At 45.4% G+C, this 21917-nt stretch overlaps 1 protein-coding gene across 1 annotated transcript in view; it reads right to left on the bottom strand.

Moving 5' to 3' along the window:
- The window catches only part of LOC105702867 (mothers against decapentaplegic homolog 6), a 43971-nt gene extending 40510 nt beyond the window's left edge, over positions 1-3461 (bottom strand). The window contains exon 1 of the mRNA XM_012430788.1: positions 2232-3461. Within this exon, the coding sequence (XP_012286211.1) occupies positions 2232-2877 (646 nt within the window). The 5' untranslated portion in view covers positions 2878-3461. The remainder of the gene's footprint in view (positions 1-2231) is intronic.
- Between the last annotated feature and the right edge of the window lie 18456 nt (positions 3462-21917).

Here is a 21917-nt window from a genome sequence, read left to right as displayed (position 1 = left end):
TTTTTACGGAGGTCCGGACCTTCATTGTAGCCTCGAGATTCACGGAGTAAAGTTCGAAACGATGCGGTGCCACTCGTTTAGGAGAAACGTTCCATTAACGATTGACCCCTCAGATGCCGCTTTCACGGCGCATTAAGGCGATACGAAAGTGACATCTGAAGCCCGCTTACGAAACTTTTCTCCGAGCTAAATCTACCGAATCATTTGAAATTTTACCACGAAAGTCGGAAGGTCTTAAAGGTCCTCCCGCCCGTGAAGAGTATTTAAAAAGAATGAAATTTCTCTTATAAGGCATTTGTGTCCGCCAATGTACACCATGACGTGAAAAAAAAAAAGGGGGGGGAACAAATTTCCAGCTTCCTCGAATCTGCAGATTTTGAAGCGTTAAATTTTATTAGCTTATCTCGGTTTCTCCCTAAGATGTCAAAGGACACTATTTAGTTGACATGCAGCGGCGCTGCAGTCGGCCAAGGATTCCCACCTCTACTGCGCAAGCTCGCAAAATGGCGGCACCGGTTCTCAAGATGGCGGCTCTTACGCCACTCGCGCTCGCTTCGATCACACCCCTGTTTGCCGATTACTTCGCTACCGAGCCAATGGATGGCCAATACGCAATCGACGGGGATACACTCACGGAATTTCCATGTGTACCGTGCGTACGTTAAGCACATATATTTAGCAAATCGGACGTATCGCGCGGCGAGTTTCTCGATAGTCACGCTCCGCCTTTTTCGTCCCCAACGTGGCCGCGGAGGAAGCTTTTCGCGCGAGTAAACGAGTCAATAATATTTTATCAATCTGAAATATGCGATTCCCAAATTTCATTTCCACTATCACCGGACGGCGCATTGTTGGACGCAATGGAGACGAGCAATATCGGTCATGGTACTTAATTCTGCCGAAATTGAAAATACTAACATCAATTAGTATCACCTGCCAGGGATAAATGAAGTATTCGATCCGTCGTCGGGAGATTACTCCTGAAATTACGCTTACCGATGTAATCGCTTCGAGCCTAGGTTAGTTTACTTCGCGGTTCGTGCACGTACATTGCAAACGGGGTTTACCGTTTAACGATGGATCGCAAGACCGACTTGCTCGCTTCGCAATTTCCTCCTCTCGAAGGAATAGGGTTGTTAAACAACCTAGCTTTTCGACTCGGTAACTCAGCTGCTCAAGACAAAAAGAAAGCAAAAACAAAAAAGAGAAATAAATAAAAAAAGACCAACAACAACGAGGTTTATAATTATGGCAACCTTCAAATGCCGAAGAAACGTATCTCCACTAATCAAAAACACCGGCACTCTACATGAACATCGGACAAATGTATACCATACACATCGAAGGACACTTCTACGTGCAAATTCGGTGAAAAGAGGTCGAAATTCTGAAAAACAAGGAAAGATGAGGAAAGAAATCCGTCCACGTGTTAACACCCTAAGAGAGAAAAAAAAAAGTTGATTAACTCAAAAAGATATGTCCTGCAACAACAAAATCCTGCGATCGAATACGTTCCAAGAAATGTCAGATGGAGTAAACGAAATTAGTTTAAATCTGCAATATTATCTTTTTTCTGAACAAAAGCAATTGTGTATGATTCAGGCAACAATATGTATGTAAAAAAATATATATTTTTATTTCAGTCGACTAATATTTTTTCTCAGGGCGAAATAAGGGTCGTTATCGTATAATCGAGGTCCTCATTTATTTCATAAACATGGAAGAGATTTCCATTTCTCCTCGTGGGCCCGAACTAGGTGATAATTCTCATTAAATTGGATGCACGAGCTTTAAACTAGGAGGAAGGGTTAAGCGCCCCAACCGTGATTCTCATGAAATTCCTTACCTGTGGTTACTTAATCTCGGATTAGTGAAATCTGAGCGACACCGACGGAAGTTAGTACAACCGAAGTTTAAAATTCCACCGTTTGTCGACCATCCGAAATTGGGCGATCACCCCAAATCACGCCTTAATTTTTGATTAAGGATTTTATCCGGAACTTAACGCGCGGTTGGAGTTCAGGACCCAATAGGACGCGGTTAATGAAAAGTAGGTAAAACGTCGGTTAACCTAATTTTGATCGCTAATCCGAGATCGACCGAAGGCAAGAATGAATAAATTGCACGGCAATCGTAACTGGAGCACCTAGTCCTTAAAGAGCGGGCGAGGAGCATCCACGTGGCCACGTGGTTCCGCCCCACCCCCGGGGAGAGAAGGAGAGCGGACTTACCGGGCTTGCAGAGTCGACTCCAGTGGTAGGGGTTGCAGCACACGTAGACGGGGTCTTTAGCGGAATGACAGACGGGAAGTCTCTTGAGCTCGGAGGGCCGCGAGAGGTCGGGCCAGCGCCAGATCTGGCAGCAGAGCAGGTGCGGCGCCCCGCGGACGCGGCAACGCTGGGGCTCGGGGGGCGCCGGCGGGAGCTGCGGGTGGTGGAGGTGCCGGCGCCGGTGGGGGTGGCGGTGGTGGTAGTGGCGCAGGTGCGGGTGGCGGCGCGGCCGCTCGCCAGAGTCCTCGGGGCAGTCGTCGGGGGCGGGCGGGCCTCGGCGCGGGACGAGGACGCACTCGCCGAGGTCGGCACCGCCGCCCTCGACAGCGGCCAGCAGCATCTCGAGCTGCGTCTCCTTGAGGGACTTGAGGAGGTCCTTGCAGCGCAGCAGTCGGTCGTCGGCCGGGTCCTCGGGGTCGCTGTCGGCCCCGGAGCAGCAGCCCCTGGTCGGCGCCGTCGGGATGCCGGGGCTCGCGTCGCTACCGTTCGCAGCGGGGTGATACCGTTCGACCTCTTGAGCTTCACGCTCGGTTTCATGCTCCCCGCGGACCTTGGCCTTTAGCAGACGTCTAGTGAGCACCGTCCGCTTGCTCCAGAACATGAACATGAAACAGGATTTCCCGGTTGCGCATTTGGCGGCCAGTACTTTGGAGGCGGGCCCGAGACGCTCGAGACGCTCGCGACGCCCGCGGCGGCAGCGGCGGCGCCCCTCCGCCCCGGGGGGCCGCCAGACAGGAGCGAAGACGCTCTCCTCCACCACCGAGTCCGCCTCCTACCGCCCCCCCTCGGGGCTGCCCCCGACCCTTCCGGCACTCCCGGCACTTCCGGCGGTAACACGCGCGCCGGCACCCGGGACCCGCTGCATAACACCCGCGAACGACCGACCGAGCCTGCCTCCACGGAGATCCGGCAGGGGACGCCTATCGACATTTTTTTACCCCACCCGTCGAGGCATCGCCCTCGCCGGTCCGGCCGCACCGACGACACGAGCGACCTCGCCCGACGGATCGCATCCTTCGCTGCCACTCTCCCTCTCGGAGCCCCTTGGCTCCCGGACGCAGAGCCAGAACCCAGAGGAGAGAAGACGTATCGCGTTACGCGGCACACGGCACTCGCGCGCTGCTTTCGGCCCTACCGCGCCGCTCGGCGAGACTCGACTCGGCCCGAGCTGCGAGCACGAGGTCTCCGAGGCCGACCCATCCTACCGCCGGCCTCCCCCTCCCGGCCGTCCTGCCGCTCGCCGCGCCGACACGCCAGCCCGGGCATACTAAACACATCAGAGGCGGCCGGTTAAATATGGCGCTGGCCACGCGGTGCGCTCGATCGCCGCCAGGGGCGCTGCCGTGGCGCGCGGAGAGAAGACGCGACTCGCCGGCCGGCGAGCCCCTTCCGAGAATCGCTCGGCGGCCCGAGTTCCACCGAGGACGAGACCGGGCCGAGACCGTGTTTTACTCGAAAACTACCCAGAAATGCTAGCGACGTCGACCGGCACGAGCGGCGCTCGTCCCGTCGGCATTTTTTATAACGGGGCAGCGGCGAAGCGCTCAAAACTCGGTGGAACTCCGTCACCCAGGAGCGCTTTGTGGAACCGACCCACCAAGGGGCGACCAGTCGAATATTTCGCCTCGTTTGATTCAACTCCAGCGGGCATTCGAGTCGACTCGAGTCGCTGATATTGTTATATTCGCCTCATCGACAAGAACGAATAAAAATTGCGGCAGCAAGAAGGCGAAATCTCGTATCGAAAGTTGAGAGTTTACTCGAGGAACGTTTCAAACGATTCGGTACACCCGGTTCGGAGAAAATTTCCCGACTCGGCGTTTGTCCCCTCGGATTCCAATTTCGTATCGCCTTAAAGTGATATAAAATGATTTTGTATTCATAAATCGTGAGAATATTTGTAAAACTTTTCTCCAAACTGGGTGCACCGAATAATTTGAAACTTTAACGCGTGGTTATGGAGGTTCTAATAAAGGTCTTGAAACTCAAGAAATTTCGTTTTTCGATAGAAAATTCCTTTTCCTGGTTCTTGCCCGGGATGGATACCTTTTTTTTCTTTTTTGAAAAATGAAATCTCGCGGAAATGACTCGACTTGTCGATGTTTCCGAATTCGAGTAACTCGAGGTGATGAAGTACTCGACTTGTCGCATTGTTACCGTCCTTGTTAAGAGCTTGAAAGTCTCGTTTTCTCTCCGACGTCAATCAAATGATGAAATGGTGAAATAAATGTTCCAAGGCTCGTATTCCAAAACCTCGCTCTTTCTCACCGACTCTTGGGTTTGAAAAATCGTTTCAAGAGGCCTCCTTAGTTTTGTCTCTAAAATCGATTTCTTTTTAGACCGATCAAAAACAGTTTCACGAAGAAGAGGAAGGAAACGTTACAACTGTAAAACATTAAACGGATTTTCCAGCCAGTATTATGTTTACCTTGGAAAATATGTTTTTGGGCCACTTCAGTAAATTACGTGTAACTCTGGATTTATTATTTTTACCTGAAGATGCCGTTATATTGTTTTAAAATACGTTTTAACTTTCTAGTACTAACTCTTTATCTACGGTTGGATATACCCAGAATGTTACAAGTTCGGACGTATAGTTCCTTTTTCTGTTCGTGAAAATCTTCTTTTTTTTTTCGGCCGTCAACATTAACGAGGCTCCTTAAGTAAGATATGTGATATACTTCTATAAATATTATCCCACGACTTCTGCGGTCTCAGCGAGTTGGAATGTAAAATGGAACACTAGTTCGCCGCAACATTCTTTGGAACCATTTCGTGGAACCTGGTCAGCCGTCTCCCGCTTGTCACCGCCCAGAGCAAGATTTTGGAACGCAGCCCGAGAAACCTGGAGTTCCATTTTCGAAACTATTTGGAAATTATCATATGCAACCCCTTGCATTTTTAAACGCCCTCACCGAAATTCATCTTAATATAAAAAACAACGATGAATGATAATATATTAATTATTTCATAATTTCGGAAACAGACCTCCAGAAACGTATCTACAGTAGACTATCTAGGATTATAGCTTGACCATTTTATGTCGCTCATCGTGTTTTTCAATGAAACAATATTTTTTTTTTCAAGTATATTACACGTTGGAAAATCAAATGTGCACTGATATTCATGAATACCCTGCTCGTTGAAAAAGTTGCAATATCAAAGATAATAGTCGTTTAAAATAGAGACAAACATATGTTGTTTGTGATGACGCAATGTATGACTCAATTTTGGTTTATGAAATATTCGCAATTAAGGAAGTTACAGTTTTCTTTCATTATGCAACACAATACGCGTGGTCATCATAAGTTTTTTTTAGATGTTATAGTTCTTTCAGCGAGCAATGTAGAATGTTTGATTGGCCTGATTCCCGTCTGTAGTCAAGACTACGTTTAGAGGTAACCACCAATGTTGCCAGGTCATGACAACAAAAATCCGCAGATCGGAACAACTCATTTCAGATTTCCATAAACGAATTTCTCATTAATAAATGACGCCACGGAGTATCAGGACCTTCATTAGAACTTCCATAATTACGCATTAAAACTTCAAATTATTCGGTCCACTCAGTTTGGAGAAAAGTTACCCAAATATTTTTACGTTCTGAGATATCTAGAATGACCCTTTCATATCCGGTTAATCATTCAGTATCCCACTTTGGAATTAACAGATTCGTAAAATTAATAATACATATCCGACTACAAAAGTATGATAAAAAATTTCATTAACGAGAATTTCCTTCGAAATTCCTCATTTCTTCGGTCTGTCCTGTCTAATTCTGAACCGTCATTTCCTCCGATTTGAGGAAAAAATGCTTCAGACCTGGCAACACTGGTAACCACCTGCCCACTCGGCTGTCGCGCCGCCTATGGGACGGGGCGCGCTACGCCAATGGGCGGTCTCGTCTCGGCGTTGCGCCGGTTCGCTGGTTTGCCGGTCTACCGGCAGACAGACGCCAGCGCCTGCCCGAAGCGCCCGCGAGCGCCCGTGAGCGCCGCAAGCGCCAGGCAGCGCCAGCGCCTCTGTCCCACTGGGGGTCAACATTCCAAGGCGAATTTCAGTCACGATATCTCGTAAAGAAACGCCCACGTCCACTTTGAAATGACAAAGAAACGGCCGGCCGACGAGCCGAGGCGAGCAGGGGCGCCCATCCTTGCGCTTACTTAAGATACTTACAAGGCTGGGTGCAGGACCGAAGACGCACCTGCGACAAGGCGCGACCGGGACCTGTGAACACATTGCGGATTCATTAATGACTCTCCTGCTGAAGAACACCGTAAAAATAGGATTTCCTTGTGAAAAGGCGTGGAGCGTATTTTGATAGAAACCTTTCGGTTTGTACGAAAGTCTACAATATTTTATTCAACACAGACGTCGCGGGTACTTTTGAGGTTATAGTCATCAAAATAGCTTGGGCCACATTAGCCCACTGCGAAGTATTAACGAGACATATTTCCCGTCCGTGACGCCATTTTAGTAGGAAATGAGATTCTTTCCCGACGTCAACATGTTAACGAAGGATCTTTTTCATAACTAAAAATAATACCGCTGTTCATTTCAGGAAATTAGACGCGGCTTGGAGAGGAACTGCAGAAATAGGATTTACCTGCAAAACTGCCGGGTAACGTATAATGAAAACATACCGTATACTTGTATTTTCGCCGACATCTTTGTATTCGGTCAAGCGAATGTTCTACTGTTAATAGAAAATATTTCATTAGAATGATAACAATGACGCTTCTGATTTTAGGGAATTGTAGATCTGGTCTGGAGGAAGACTGCGTATAGGAAGGTTTTTCACGTGAAAGACGTGGAGTATACTTGTATACGTATGGAAATGTGCATACTTGGCGCAAAAGTCTACCGAGTTTCCTGATTGTGAACAATATTCTTGTATTTGCTGGAATAAAGGTTTTACTCTGTGTAAAAGGTGTTTCCTTCAACCAAAAGTAATGGCGCCGCTGATTTTTGGAAAACTAGAAGACGTTGCCTGGTGACTCCAAGAGCCGATCGGGAAGAAATCGGCGATAAGTCGAGCTCTTGGACGATTCCAGGATCGGCGAAAGACTCGGGGCTCGGTCGCTCTCGCGTGGGCTTCCACGTTGACGGCAAACCCGTTCCCCAGTCGGTATGCAAATGGCCGGTGGAAATTAGTTGAAATGCGAGGAAGCGCCGCGCCGCGGCTCATAAATTCTCTAACTTTAGAAACCCGTTCCGTCCGATAGACGGAAACGCGGATTTTGTAATCCGCGAGCTCTCCGCCGTACGTCTCCCTGCGGACGACTTTATAATTAAACCCACAGGATCTCCGCAACTTCCGCGTGAGAACTAATTCAGAAAAGTTCAATCATACGTGTCTACGGTGCATACCCGTAATACCGATGTCGTGGGTGTGCACACAGCGGCCATCACCTCTTTTAGTTCGAGAACCCGCTTTGGTTCGCGCCAGGTGGCGCCACGTTTAAAACGCAATTTCACAACGCCTTAAGGTGATACGAAAGTGCCGTCCGAGGGGGCATTTATGAAATTTTTCCCCGAACTGGTTCTCCCGAATCGTTTACAATTTCACCACGGAGACCTTAAGGAAGATTTCGACACCCATACCAATTCTTTTACATTCAATTATTAATATTTTATGAATTTTCTATAAAAAATTAAATATCACGGGCTGTAAGACCTTCCATGGGGCCTTCATTTTCAAACATTCAAACGATTCGGTAAAGACCGTTCGGAGGAAAGCTTCGCAAACGATCGTACCACTTTCATATTCCCCTTAAAATGAATTTCTGAAACATTTTCAGATATTGACATAGCCTCCTGCATACGATGGAAAAATGATATGATCGATAAATGTTACATTCGAGTAGATTTTCTTCGTGGCGTGAATTTCGAAATAGGTAAGAAAATTCCTATTCGAATCAGTATTCAATCCGCAGTGTTCGATCTCGGCGTCGCACGTCGCTTCCATTACGTTTCCTTCCCTGGCCAAGTCGCGTCCAGCCGGCGTCTAGACGCATTATTTCCACGGCGCATCTCGCCTCGAAATGATATAGAATTTCGGAAGTTATTTAGTTATGTACGTCTGGCGTCTGAGCCGCGGTCGGCTAGCAATCAGGCCCCCCTCCCGTCTTCCTCTCTTTGTCTTATTAACCTCCCTCTTCTGTCGGACAGTCGGAAAGTTGGGGCCAGGGTCGTCTCCGATAGTAGGGATCGAATGCCGATCGAGGACCACCTCAGTCGCCGAACTCGATACAGGCTCCTTCAAAATTTGCAGTGCCCTTCCGTTAGGTCATTCCGAGAGTTCACTGCTCTTCTTAGGAAATTTCCATGTAAAGTCTGAGGATCGATTCTGTATTTTTAGTGAGAGTGCTCATTTCTCGCACTGTCACGTCGCACGAATTTATTTACCTGATTTTATATCCTCCGAGTGAAAATGTGAAATCTCTAGACTGAAAGAACTCGGTTCGAGAGCTCATCGACTAGTTTCACGCGAAGTTTCTCACATTTTCATCGCGGTGAAAGGTCCGGAATCGCAGGAGGTACTCACTTTTCAGCATTTTCATTAGATTCGAGTTACAGAATCGACTCCTTGCGTAACGAACGGAACGCCGACCACCAAACACGGATTCGTCACAACGATATTACCGTTAAATACACGGAGAAGAAAAGATCTGTTAAACTTACTGGAAAATCTGCAAAATGTACAGATTTTATCCTTTTAAATATAGGTATTTGAAAGAGTTATGGATAAATATATGTTGCCCTTAACCCGTTGAGTCTATTAAATCTGAGGATTTCTTCTGTAAGGCTTACAAATATTTTTAATCTGTCTGAAAATAAAAATATGAACCTAACAAACCGAATCTGTAATGTCTACGGATATTTTTCATTGCACTTACAATGTTGCAATACTTTATATGTACCAGTTTCGTCGCTATTAATATTAACCGACATTTTCAGCTACGGTTACGGCTAACTTTTACAGAAATGTTTCCGCTAATTGTACACGTAAGAAAGTAAAATTAACTGGATTAATCCGTTAATGGGACACTTTTTAACCGTATCGTAATAACAATTTGCGCCGGAAAGGCTTCTTTAACTTTAAGGCCCTTTATTTTTCTTCGTGTAGGTTTGTAACAATCTTGCGAAATGATAATAATTTGGGATTGTATGATATCAATGTATCTTTTGAATAACTTTCGCAATATGTTATGTTATTTCGGTGTTATGTACCTGTAACATAGTGCTTGGTAGGGTGGTGCTTTTTTATGTGAACTTTGACGTGATATCACAAAATACCGGAAGCTCACCTTGTTGAAAATTCTGAGGCCACTTTCAGTGGAACCGTAGGCGTTATTTCTCTTTATACTACTTCGTGGAATTACCTAAAAGACCACTGTTCCAAATTGCTGCCACTTCCGGTTCTCTCCTCTCCCGCGTGAAGTCATTCAGGATTTCCCTTCTTTGGGAAACTGCGACTTTTGTTGCCGAGCTCGAAACAGGCTTCGAAATCCCCTGTTTCCTAGTACACGGCATAATTGGAGATTATCGGAGCTTCATATCTCTTTCCGAGTAAGATTCTTTGGAGCGTGGTCGGTCCTCTTCTACGAAATAATGCAAGTTCCGCATACAGGCTCGTCCAAAATTTTTCGGCCCCCTTATTTAGCGCCGTTAAAAGCCATAGCTCAGAAAATAAATTTACGTAAACGTCCATTAACACGCAGAATGCATCCGACTCGTTTCTCTGAAATGGTTGAAATTCAATCCGCTTAACCAGACCCATTAAAAGTCACCATAACCTAACATCTATATAAGATTCTTCCGAGCCCGCAAACTTCCACTCCCTTTTTCCGAAACAATAGACCTTCTTCCGCCGACTGAATGATGCATGAACGTTCGGTATATTACAATTTCATTCGGTATGCTATTTCGTGCAATGGATATCGAACAGTTATAGAGGGATAAGGCCATAAAGCTCGATCGGTAAGGAAGGATGCCGCCCGAGGCATTCCCGGCGACTTCGATTAGGTGAGGCTAATTCGGGACACAGAGGCCAAATCGAGCGATTTATCAGAAATTCCCTTTTTCAATTGAATTTTCGCGACAACTTTTCTAACGTAGTCGCAAGTCGCGGATTGGGCGAGTTTTAAACTATTAACGGATTTGTTAATGTCTTAAATTACCATTTAATTCAAATTGTACTATTAACATTGTTACATGATACAAATTTATAGCCTGAATCGTGCTTTTTATTATAATCCCATATTAATAATATTATCGCCTTACTACAAACGGCCTTCAGTTGTAACTATTTATCATTGGGCGACTTTTAGCTTACGTTGGCAACATTTAGTGGCGGAAGTCGCGATTTTTTTTGCATTAGAAAAATGTTAGGATTTTCATTTGGTAAAGACTTGTGCTTTATGCTCGATGTTGATATTTAATTCAATTTCCAAGTATCTATATTGGCGTTTCATGATTTAAATCGTTATGTTAAAAACGCCATTCATAGACAAGTCACTGCAGTGACGTTTCGTTGAAAAAAAAACCACTCGAAGAAAAGCCACTATATTGGCGTTTCGTTAAATAAACGCGATTCAGGGGTAGCTACAACCCTAGCGTTTCGTAAAAAAAAAATGTGGCCCAGAGAAAAACCACTATGGCGCAGTTCATTAAAAACGTCATTTGGAGACAAGTCAACACAATGATGTTTCTTTAATAAGCGTTTTTTAGGGACAGTCCGCCATAGTTACGTTTCGTTAAAACCCGCCATTAAGACGGATGATAGAAACCATCGTTCAAACTGGAACCATTATAGTGGCGTTTAAAAAAAAAAAAAGAAACGCAAAAACGAACTATGCGCTTCCGTCGTCCACTCCCGGAGGGTGGAGGGCGCCACCGAGATCGGCTCATTGGCTCAGCAGAAGCTGGCGCGGTCCATTCATTCGATGCTTTTATTTCATTCTATTTCCAAACACGAGGATTACTCGCATTCCCGCTGCCATTCCGCGGCGTGTGGCGCCATTCTTGAGGCGTCGCGCCGCGGAACGAAGCGCCGCTACGCATACGGCGCCTGCAATGCGTGCGGTACGCCCTGCGTATCGCGGACACCATACCGGGAGCTATGTATTGCGCCCTGCATACTGCGGACCAAGTTCTGTGCAATACATATCTCCCTATATATACTACATCGCATTCCGCACGCAGACCCGAGTTTTGCGAGAAAACCAAATTCGCAGGATAACAAGGAGCGCGCCTCGCACTTGTACGTGCACTTGGCGCGAAACTCTACCGAGTAGTTCTTGATTCCATAAGTTCTACTTATCCGATATCTCCCTCAGATCTCTAACAATAAAAGAATCGGATTAAGCAACGACCATCAAGTATACGATTGCTTTGAATTTAATTGCTGAAAAAAAATGTGTATTCTATATTAAGTTTCTACGTGCAAAATACTCCTAACCTATAAAAAGACAGAGGAATCGAGACTTTGGTAAATTCATGAAACCGTCCCATATTGTACGTAAGTCGCGATGTGAGATTATGAACGTAGAACACGTTAAGGAGTCTGGAAATTATTTATTCCTAAGGAAGAACGTGATCATGAAATTAAAAACATTTATGTATCTTTGGTTCTAGACTGGGTTAGATAAAGAAACTTTTTGAAAAATGAAATTTTACGAGCAACACGTTTTTTCTAAGGGTCTCCACAATCACGTGCTAAGGAAGAACGCGGGGCTCATGAAATTTCATTATTACTAAAAAATTGTTATTATTCATCACAGACCTGAACCGAGAGTACATTTTTTTTTGTGAAAAAACAAATTTTATAAGCATCGGGTTCTTCCTTACGGCCTCCATGATCACGTGCCGAAGTTTCAAATGATTTGGTGCATCCAGGTTGAAGAAAAGTTTTATAAATATTTTTACGTTTTCTATATATAGAATGACCCTTTCATAACACCTTAACGGCTACGCCAGTACATTGCTCGCGTCTCGAGCAGTTTCGTGGCATTGCGTGTCCGAGACTCGGCCGGAAGAATGTCAGCTCGGGAACGCCGAAGGGGCAAATAGAATGATCGCTCGGCAATGGCGCCCGCCGATCCAGACGTCGCGCGTCCTACACGAGTCTGAACCTTTACCAGGAATCCGAGTCGTTCCGTCGAGGCCAGACTTGCAACCGACCGAGCCCCTCTAAGAGGGTCCAAAGTGCGTCCGAGATCGCACAACGGATCTTTTAGATCTACGTCAAAGAATTCAGAAGTCTCCATGGAAGCCCAGAAGGATACGGACGTTCGATGCTCGATAAATAGTACGTTAGCCAACAGATGGCGGCGCTGTAGTCATCTCTCCATCTCTCTTAATCTTATGGCGATATATAGCGAATTGCATTCTTTCTTTATCTTACCCCCAATACTTGCCTTTCTATATGCGTCTCTCTTCCTCCCGAATGTGAGATATCGTTGGCTAACACATGCGATCTCTCTTTTACCCCCACTTCTGGTTTGTTAGCCAACTTTTAGAGCATCAAGCGCTAACATAGAATCTGGGCTTCTATGGGACTTATGAATTCTTTGTCTACGCCGTAAACGAAGATCGCGTCGATTCTTGAAAACACGCGACTATACACTCTGTTCTCCAGTAAATTAGGAACTCGACGTGAAATTAGGATCTGACGGTGTTACACAACACAAGATGGCTGACTTCCAAGTGGTACACATCCGACCGGCATGTTTCTGCGCCGACTAACGGTCGGCATTAATTCGGCCGTCTTTCGTTAACGTCTGTGGATTATTTTAGGGCATTTCGATTTATAGAAACTGTAGTCACTTATTCGCTACAAGACATAAATTACTTATATCGGTGATTTTACGGTTGGCGATTGGGGGCGAAATTACTAATTTTAGTCATACGGTAGGACATGTGTTAAGGTGATATGAAAGTTGCTGAGAGAGTTCGAACGTTTGAGATTTTTCCATGGAATTATGGACGCTCAATGAAAGGGTCTGACGACCGCCATGAAATTTCATTTTTCATAAATAAAATATAAGATATTTATGAAGAAATTTTATAAAATGAAATTTAATGGGTGTCGGATCGTTTCTTAAGGAATTCATATTAAGGGGGTAAAGTTTCGAACAATTCCGTTCGAAGAGAAATTTCATAAAAGGACCCTCGGACGCCACTTTTGTATCGCCTCAAATCAGAAAAATGGAACTTTGATCGGTAAAAGGTGACAACATGCGTAATTCTAAATCGTAACAATAAATATATGCAAATCGATCTGTATAAATTTAATAATCACGTGGACGACGTGTGGACGTTGTTGAAGAATTTAATTGCATAGATCATGAATCGCTACGATTTATCGTTACGTGTATAGCCGTCTTAAGAGCCAACACAGTTTCCGGTTACTCCCCGCTGAAAACTACTTTCTAACAATTCGAAGGTTCAGTATCAGAGGGCAACTTCGGTAGTGAAAAAGTTTTTAAGCCGCCCAGCTCGGGAGAGTCACCTGTTGGTTGTTTGTATGGAAAGCGTCTAGAAGTTGAAACTGGCCAGCTAAGATACGGGTCCTTCCAGAGGAATCATTTGTTCTCCGTGAAATAATAAACTCCGTTGAAAATATTTGCGTAGGAGATATTTCGAGGAATAACCGCGACGCAAAGGTTAAGTGATTCTAGGAATCGCGAATATTTCATTCTTGAAATAGGTAGGGTAATGTGGAGCGAAATGAGGCACCTCCTGTCTGGTGGCTTTTCCGCGTTTTCATCGTATGAAAACATTCACCCGATAGAATACGTTAACCCATTACTAACATTTAAAAGATGCTGTATTAATATTTAAGAAACATACGTGTAATAGGATGGAAAACAAAAAATGGAAATAAATGACGGTAGGTCGATCGGACGTCGGGCCGGAAGTAGCGAGGCGCCGCGTTTGCGGTTTTCCGCACCTGATCGATGCGACGATTCTATTCTAATCGAAATTGGACCGTATTACCTACCTAAACTGGGAGTCTTCGATTTCCTGCCCTAATTCCTTTATTCCTTTTTGTTGGCGCGATAGCGTCTCTCCTTAAGCGACTTAAAGAAGGTTATAAAAGTGAGAAAAAGAGTTAGTCGACCGTGCCGAGTCGCGACGAACCGGAAGTAGCGAGGCGCCACTTCTCCACACCTGGTCGAGGCGATGACTCGATTGTAATCGAAACTGAACCGCTTTACCTGCAATAAAAATGTCTAACCTTCAATCGTACTTATACACTTACTCTAAGAGTACATTTTGCCGTAGAGTTGACGAATTAGAAATAATCAATAAAAGATAAAATGTGTAAACAATATTCGACGCGATGACTCGATTATAACCGAAACTGAACCTCTCTACCTGCAATAAAAATGTCTAACCTCCAATCGTACCTATAAATCTACTCTAAGGATACAGTTTGCCGTAGAATTCACGAATTAGAGATAATGAATAAATGATAAGATGTAATAAAAAAAAAAGGAATTGGACGCGATGATTCGATTCTATCGAAAGAACTGAAGAACGGTCAACTGACCCGCCGCTGGTACGGCTAGTGTGAATAAATGATAAAATGTATAAACAAAATTCGAGCCGATGATTCGATCCTATCGAAACAACCGCTTCGCCTACAAGAAGGTGTCTAACCTCCAATTGCAATTATAGGCTTCGTTTAAGGACACTTTTCTACCGTGATGCTAAAGAATTCCAGAATGAGAGATATTAAATGAAAGATAAAACGTGGAAATGATAACGGTCTTCGAAACTGGGCCATTTTATTTGCTGGTTATCCCTAACCTCAAACTGTTCTCGTATGCTCATCTCGTGCGACTTTTTCTTGCCGAGATGACGCGGCCTGTTACATAAGCCCGAGTAATAAAAAAAAGTAGAGGGATAAAGTGTATAAAAAGAGTTCGCCGAGAGCGTGTTGAGTGGCGGTGGGCCGGGCCAGACAGACCGGAAGTCGCGAGGCGCCGCGACGCACCGAGACGTGTCTACGCGATTCCTCGTACCTGGCCGTCACGAGGATTCGATGTTGACCGAAATTCGACCGTTCTACTTGTATCAACATGGAGGTGCTCAACCGACGTAGATTTCACCAAACATACGCATTTATTAGAAATATTGGCGCCGTTTTTGTATACACGACATAATACCAGACGATAGAATATGTCGAATAATCATATTGAGACATTTAATAAATTCGCGGTTAAATTTATAAAGGCTCAAATATATGTATATTTTTTTTGTCACGAACCCACGTATTAATTGATAATGCATTCTTCGGCATTGTTAATTACTCCTTGCCGACTGTTCAGCAGTTTCATTTAAGCATGCAGTTATTTTCAATGAAAATTCGCTTGAAAAAAATGCGTCCATGAACTTATGCTCTACCATGACGTACAGGTGACATCATACTCTTAGAAGGCATTTACAAGACGAAGCATAAGCCAAACTAACCTCGTAATGTTCAGTAAGAATATCTTAAATGAGATCGATTCATGTAGCCATCCCCGAACTTTACTTTCGGCCTTTTAAAGTACCCAAAAAATGGTAAAGAGCTCGAACAATATACAACGGTAAGAGGGTTACGTCGAAAGCGCAAACTCTGAGTCTTCACGATCAAAACGGGATCCAGAATTAAGCTCGTTAACGGTGCCTTTTTACTCCTGCTCCGCGTTTATATATTATTCACATCATCCAACCCGTGATGTAAATTCGAGAAAAACGGCGTATCGATCGGAAACTAAATTATCGGGCAAAGCTAAAAACGCGGAGCGATCGCGATAAGGACGTAATAACGACCGATTCAGGAATCGTTCGAATCAGCTGTCGAGAAAAGAAATTTAATCGATTAATTTAATCGCCTAACACCGGTCGGCGGGTTTTTCTTTTCTTCCCCTCGGCGCGATGACGCCTCCTCTTATATAAACCCGAGTAATAAAAAAAAAACCCATACAAAAGACGAGGAGATAAAGCGTATAAAAAGAGCGCGCCGACCGTGTCGAGTAGCGGCAGGCGGGGCCAGACAGACCGGAAGTCGCGAGGCGCCTCGGCCACGGTTCCCCGCACCTGGCCGTCGCGACGACTCGATACCCTGGAAACGCGCGCGTCCGCTGCGTGAGAGAGAGGGTCGGCGTCTCCATCCAGCGGGCAGGAGAGAGAGGCATGGTGGGACAGGTGCGACTCGTGAGACCCGCAACTTCCTGGCAGATATCGGCGGGGCGCGCGCGAGTTCCGAGTAGCTCCGCCGCTGGCGCCACCGTCGGCGCCACGGGCCGTCCGGGGCGCCGCCGGGCGCCGGCGCCCCTCTTCTAACTTTAACCGTCTCGACGCGTCCCGCGCCCCCTGGCGGACGACCGCGCGCCCTAGAGATATTCCGATTAGGGAATATCGATTGCTGCAACTCGGTCAAACCGAATTATTTCGATCCGGGCGTCGACGGCCGCCTAAAGCGCGTTTCACGCCGCGGCGGACATTTTGACAAAGGGAATGAGGCTCTTTACTTTGTCTCGCCCGATTGAAACCACCGAGTCTTTTTTCCGGTGACAATGGAAGATGAAAATCAAACGAAAATATGGGCAAATAGCTAATGGAAGGACACTCCCCGAGGGGAATTCTTTGCCCGGCATTTTTAATTATTTTTCCAGATTCTTCAGGTTGGGGGCCTTGAGGGAGTCTTTTTTGCCGAGTTTCTTTTTTTTTCTATTTGAGAGGGGGGACGGTAAGAAAGGGGATCGAGGGCCTGGAAACCGATGTTTCGGATTGAACGATGTTGATTAAGAAGAGTTGATGTTATGGAACATGATTGAAAGAGTTCAGGATTTACGTTTTTATGATTGAGATGATATGGGAGGCTGTCACTTAAATACTTCATCGCCTTGTCTGATCTTTTTTTTACCGTTTGAAGATGTATTTTAAGGATGCAGTTCCTGTTTCCTAATTTCGGTAAAAATAGTATTTTCTCGGTTCCCTCGAAGTGGGCCAGGTTTCTCGAGTTCGCTAGGTCGTTGGCTTCGAGGTGCTTGCCCATCGTCACATTGGATTCTACTTGTTGCGATCTCTGCCGCGAAATTTCGTGCATGCCCCACCGATCTTCTACGAGTTAAGAGATTTCGAAAATGACTTCTTAACCGCGTGCCTTCGCGGACAAATTACTTTCTTACAGTCCTTTGAAGTTAATGAATCTCTGATAGGCGTATATCTAGATCGAGAGAACCATTTGCGACGTGTAAAAATCGCATTCGGCTGCGGAAGTTATGGATTCCTACTTCTACGTGCAATTTAAAAAAACAAGATGGCGGCGCGACCGATCAGATGGGCCATGTTTAAATCTCAAGAAAATCCAAATTCACTTCCAAATAGTTACTCTCATTATCACGAAAGTATCCCCTTAGCGTAGGTATAATGTATAAGTCATAGTTTTAGACGTTTATGCGCATTAGGTTTGAAAAATAACGAGAAATTAATTTTAGTGGGGAGCAGCGAAGGATCCATTTGGAACTCCTTTAAATGGTGTTTGCCTAGTTTCATCGAGAGGGTTCCTCGGGCGGAATTTGTCGGGTCGTTGGCTTCGAGGTGCTTGCCCATCGTCACGTTGGATTCTACTTGTTGCGATCCCCGCAACGAAACTCTGCGAGTTGGCGTAAGAAGCGCGCATGCGCCATTAGCGCCGTTCAAAACAGGAGCGCCGCGACGCCCGGGAAAATCACGACCTCCAAGACGGACATCCCGAAACCATAAATCAGAAAATCAAGCTAAATCGTCGCGGCGTTCTGTTCTCGAATTAACACTCCTCCTACTCCACTTTTCATCAACATTTTATGAATTCAAATTATTTACAGTGTAGAAAATAATGGAGATAACATTTTCCCCATAAATGATTTATCGCCTCCAAATAATCATTGCAGTCACGTCTTTCTTAAATTACTGTTTCCTTGGTAAACTGTACCCTGGTTGCATAAGTTCGTGTGGAAATTCAGGTGGTACCGTGTGCCCTAACCTCGAAAATCCTGAGAACCTGATTAATTACGAAAACTTATCGAAATTGACACGGAAAGAACATAATTACTGTCTTTAATTGCATACCTTTTCTGGAATAGTATAGAGCGTAACAGTGGTCACGTTTCTCGGTATAATTTGCAATGGTAGAACTTCAAAACCAAATTCTAATTTGTAAAATTAGCTCCCTCGAGTGCTATTCTCGCGATGTTGCGTGGCACCTGGTCATTGTCGAGTTCTGCTCGATAATAGAAAGTTTAGAGGTTTCCTTTGAAGCAATCATCGTAATAGCTGAGCGAGATCTTCACACCACATTTATGTACGCCGATTTGTCGGATTATCTATCGTTAAGGGAGTCCGTAAGTGGCTATTTACCGTGCGAGTTTACCGACGAAATTAGCTTCTCACATCTTCCGAAGCCTCGCACTTTCGAATCGAGGGAGCCATTTACAGTCCAAGTATTAGTCCAGGTATTAAGTATCGGTAAACCCAAACTGTAAAAAGTGACATTTATACAGAATATTGCATAATATTAGGAAAGCTTTTTGACACGTAAGAACAAAAAATACCACTTCTTCAAATCTCGTTAAAAACAAAAGAAATTAACCTATCCGTTTTACCATAGCATCTACATTCCTTAAAAGTGATGTATCACATGTGTGTAAAAAATATGCATATAAAAATCGGTGAAAATCAGTAAGTCCCCAGCACGTCACCTTCAACTTCACGCACTCTGCACTAATTAACAAAACATCGCAATTATACCAGCATCTGCTTAAAAAGAATTCGCAAACATTACAATACTCTTCATAAATAAGCCGTCAAGAATGTCCAGCAGTGTTTTCGGATAAAATTTCCTGAATATCCAGGTCCCAGAGGAGTCAAGCCCGTACTAATACTCGCGACTTAAGGCCATGAACTAATAAACCCAATTAAATCCAATTTTACTATCCAATGAAACTAATACCACACATAAACCCCGCACACTAGCCACATAATACCATCTAACAGCATTGCAGTCTCCACAAAAAAGGAGCAAACTGAAAAAAAAAAGGAACGCAACAAAGCAGAAAAAATTAAATTCGCCGGGGGGTTGCTTTGGGGTTCCCCAAGAATACAGAGAAAAAAAAAAGTGCAGCGTGCGAGGCCCCCGACACTCTGGACAGCCTGGGTCGCGTAATACTTGTAACGTATTCACCCCTAGTAGATCCGGATGCAGATCCGCAGGTGCGTTCGAGAGATTGGCACCGACTGGGAAGCTTAATGAACCTGCAAGGAGCATGCGACGACGATTTCCGAGTCGCTGTCGCAGCCCTTGCGTCGTTAGTGGTGGTCGGTCGACAGGTATCGGCAGCGAGTGGTGGTGACGCGGGTGGCGGTCGCGGAAGACTGGCCGCGTGGCGCGTTCGGCAGCCCTATATGTAAGGGTGGCCGGGCCGGGCCGCGGTGCGAATTCGCGACGAGCGGCGCGCCGGGTCGTGGCGACGCGGATCTTGACGCCATTTATTGTATCTATGCTTGCCGCGCGTTCCCGGCATCGCCGGCATTGCCGGCGTCGCCACACATCGCCACACGTCGCCGCACACTAGTGAAGGCGTGTCGGTGTGCCTCGCCAGGGGATGGCGTGGCACCGAGCATCGGGGTGCGCTCCCTCGGCGACGCCGCCGACACCGACGCCGGCGTCGCCGGAGAAGACGCAGCGCAAATACTTTTAACGACATTGTAAAGATCGGCCCGGCGTTGGGCGACTTAAGGTGTCATGAACGAGTCATTCTGGATATATCAAAACGTCTTAACGTTAATAAAACTTTTCTTCAAACCGGGTGCACCGAATAATTGGAAAGTTCAGCACGTGATTATGGAAGCCCTAAGGAAGAACTTGGTGCTTATGAAATTTTATTTTTAATAAAAAATTTTTTTTATTTATCGCAGACGAACTAAGAATACATGTTCTTTTTTTCTTTTAGTGAAATTCCATGAGTACCACGTTCTTCTTCAGAGCTTTCATAATCACGTGCTGAAATTTCGGTACATATCAGAACACCTTAAAGTGCTATGAAAGGGTCATTCTGTGTATACCAAAACGTCTTAATGTTTATAAAACTTTTCTCCGGGTGCACCGAATCAATTGAACATTTAACTCGCGAAATATCAATTTTCGAAGAAATTGTTAATTATCCTGGACAAGAACCAAATGAAAGGTTGCTTTTTTTCCGAGGAAGGAAATTTTCCGAGTTTATAAACTTTGATTAGGACCATCACGATTACGCGTTAAAGTCTCATTCGGTGCACCGAATTTGGAGAAAAGTTTTATAAATATTTTGACGGTTTATTATACAAAATGAGACTCATTTGATATCTTAGCACGTGGTTATGGAAGAGTTGAGACCATTCCACATAAAAAAATGCATTTTTCGAAAAAAGAAATTTCTATTCAGCGTCGTGTCTTTTACCCTGTAATGCGTTTAAATGTTTGCGCAATTGTTGACCCCGTGCGAAATTAAGAGAGTGATTGAGAATAACGTATCTCAATCTGTCCTCTTCTCTTGCTTCGAGGCCGATCAACGTTTTCTTTACCAATAGTGGTTTTTCTTATTCGGTAATCTCAGATACGATGATATGTAAGATGAGGTAAGATAGAACGGTCGAGTGGCGTTCGAATAGCGAGGAAATTTCACGGGCGATTTCCCGTCATCGGATATACTTTAATCGGGGAGAATCGTCGATCGCTGCTCGTTAATGAAATTACTAGCTCGGGCGATTCGCTGAAACGGCGGTAGGCCTGGTCGTGCTTAATCGGCGCGATGGAATCCCGGCTAATTAGGAACTCCTCCGTTAAGTACGTGCCACAGGCTCGCGGTGGCGCACTCGGCGCGTAACCGACGCCGCTCTTAATGGCGCGTAACTCGAAGACGTTACCGACCCCTTCCGCGGTCGCAAACACTTGTCTCTCGGACTATTTCCGTCGAGCGAACGCTTGCGTTAAGTCGCTTTAACACGCCCGAGTGCAGATCGCCGTTTTTTTTTCATTCTAGTTCACCTCGAGAGGCGTTACCCAAAAATCCAAACACAAACCACGTAACTGCGCGCGCCGCCATCTTGATTTTCCATTATGCGGCGTCCTCGAACTACGGAACGTGGGGTACATAGAACCCACACAGTCCATGACGTAAAGAAGACAAGGTGCGTTATGGTGTAGCCTTTTTAACAGGCGATGGTATTTCATATGATAAAGAACAATGCGATTCGATAACAAGTGACGTTCAGCCTCTAAACTCGGCGATTTCCACCGATTTCCAGTGAAGTTTGCTTGCGATTTTCAGCTAATTTCCCCATGATTTGAATCGTCAAAATGAATAATTTCCAGAGTAAATCCCCCCTCGGAGCGATATAAATAATTTGTTTGTCGAAGAGGTGAGCTCAGAGCGACACAGCCTCTCGATTTAAAAAAAAAACCGTGTCTCTCCAAACGAGAAGCATCGGCAAGACGTCGCTTGACATTTCTCCTTTGACATTTTGGGCGGATTTTCCTTTTACATTGACGGCCCTAGCGTTGGTGGGCTCCGAAAATTGGCCGGTACCCGGTAGGGGCTCGCGCGACCGGCGTCGCGGGCGTCGCGGGCA

The sequence above is a fragment of the Orussus abietinus genome, unplaced genomic scaffold (assembly GCF_000612105.2).
Source record: "Orussus abietinus isolate OABI.00-Male unplaced genomic scaffold, Oabi_2.0 scaffold160, whole genome shotgun sequence".
Lineage (NCBI taxonomy): Eukaryota > Metazoa > Arthropoda > Insecta > Hymenoptera > Orussidae > Orussus > Orussus abietinus.
This window is presented reverse-complemented; position numbering and strand designations above follow the sequence as displayed.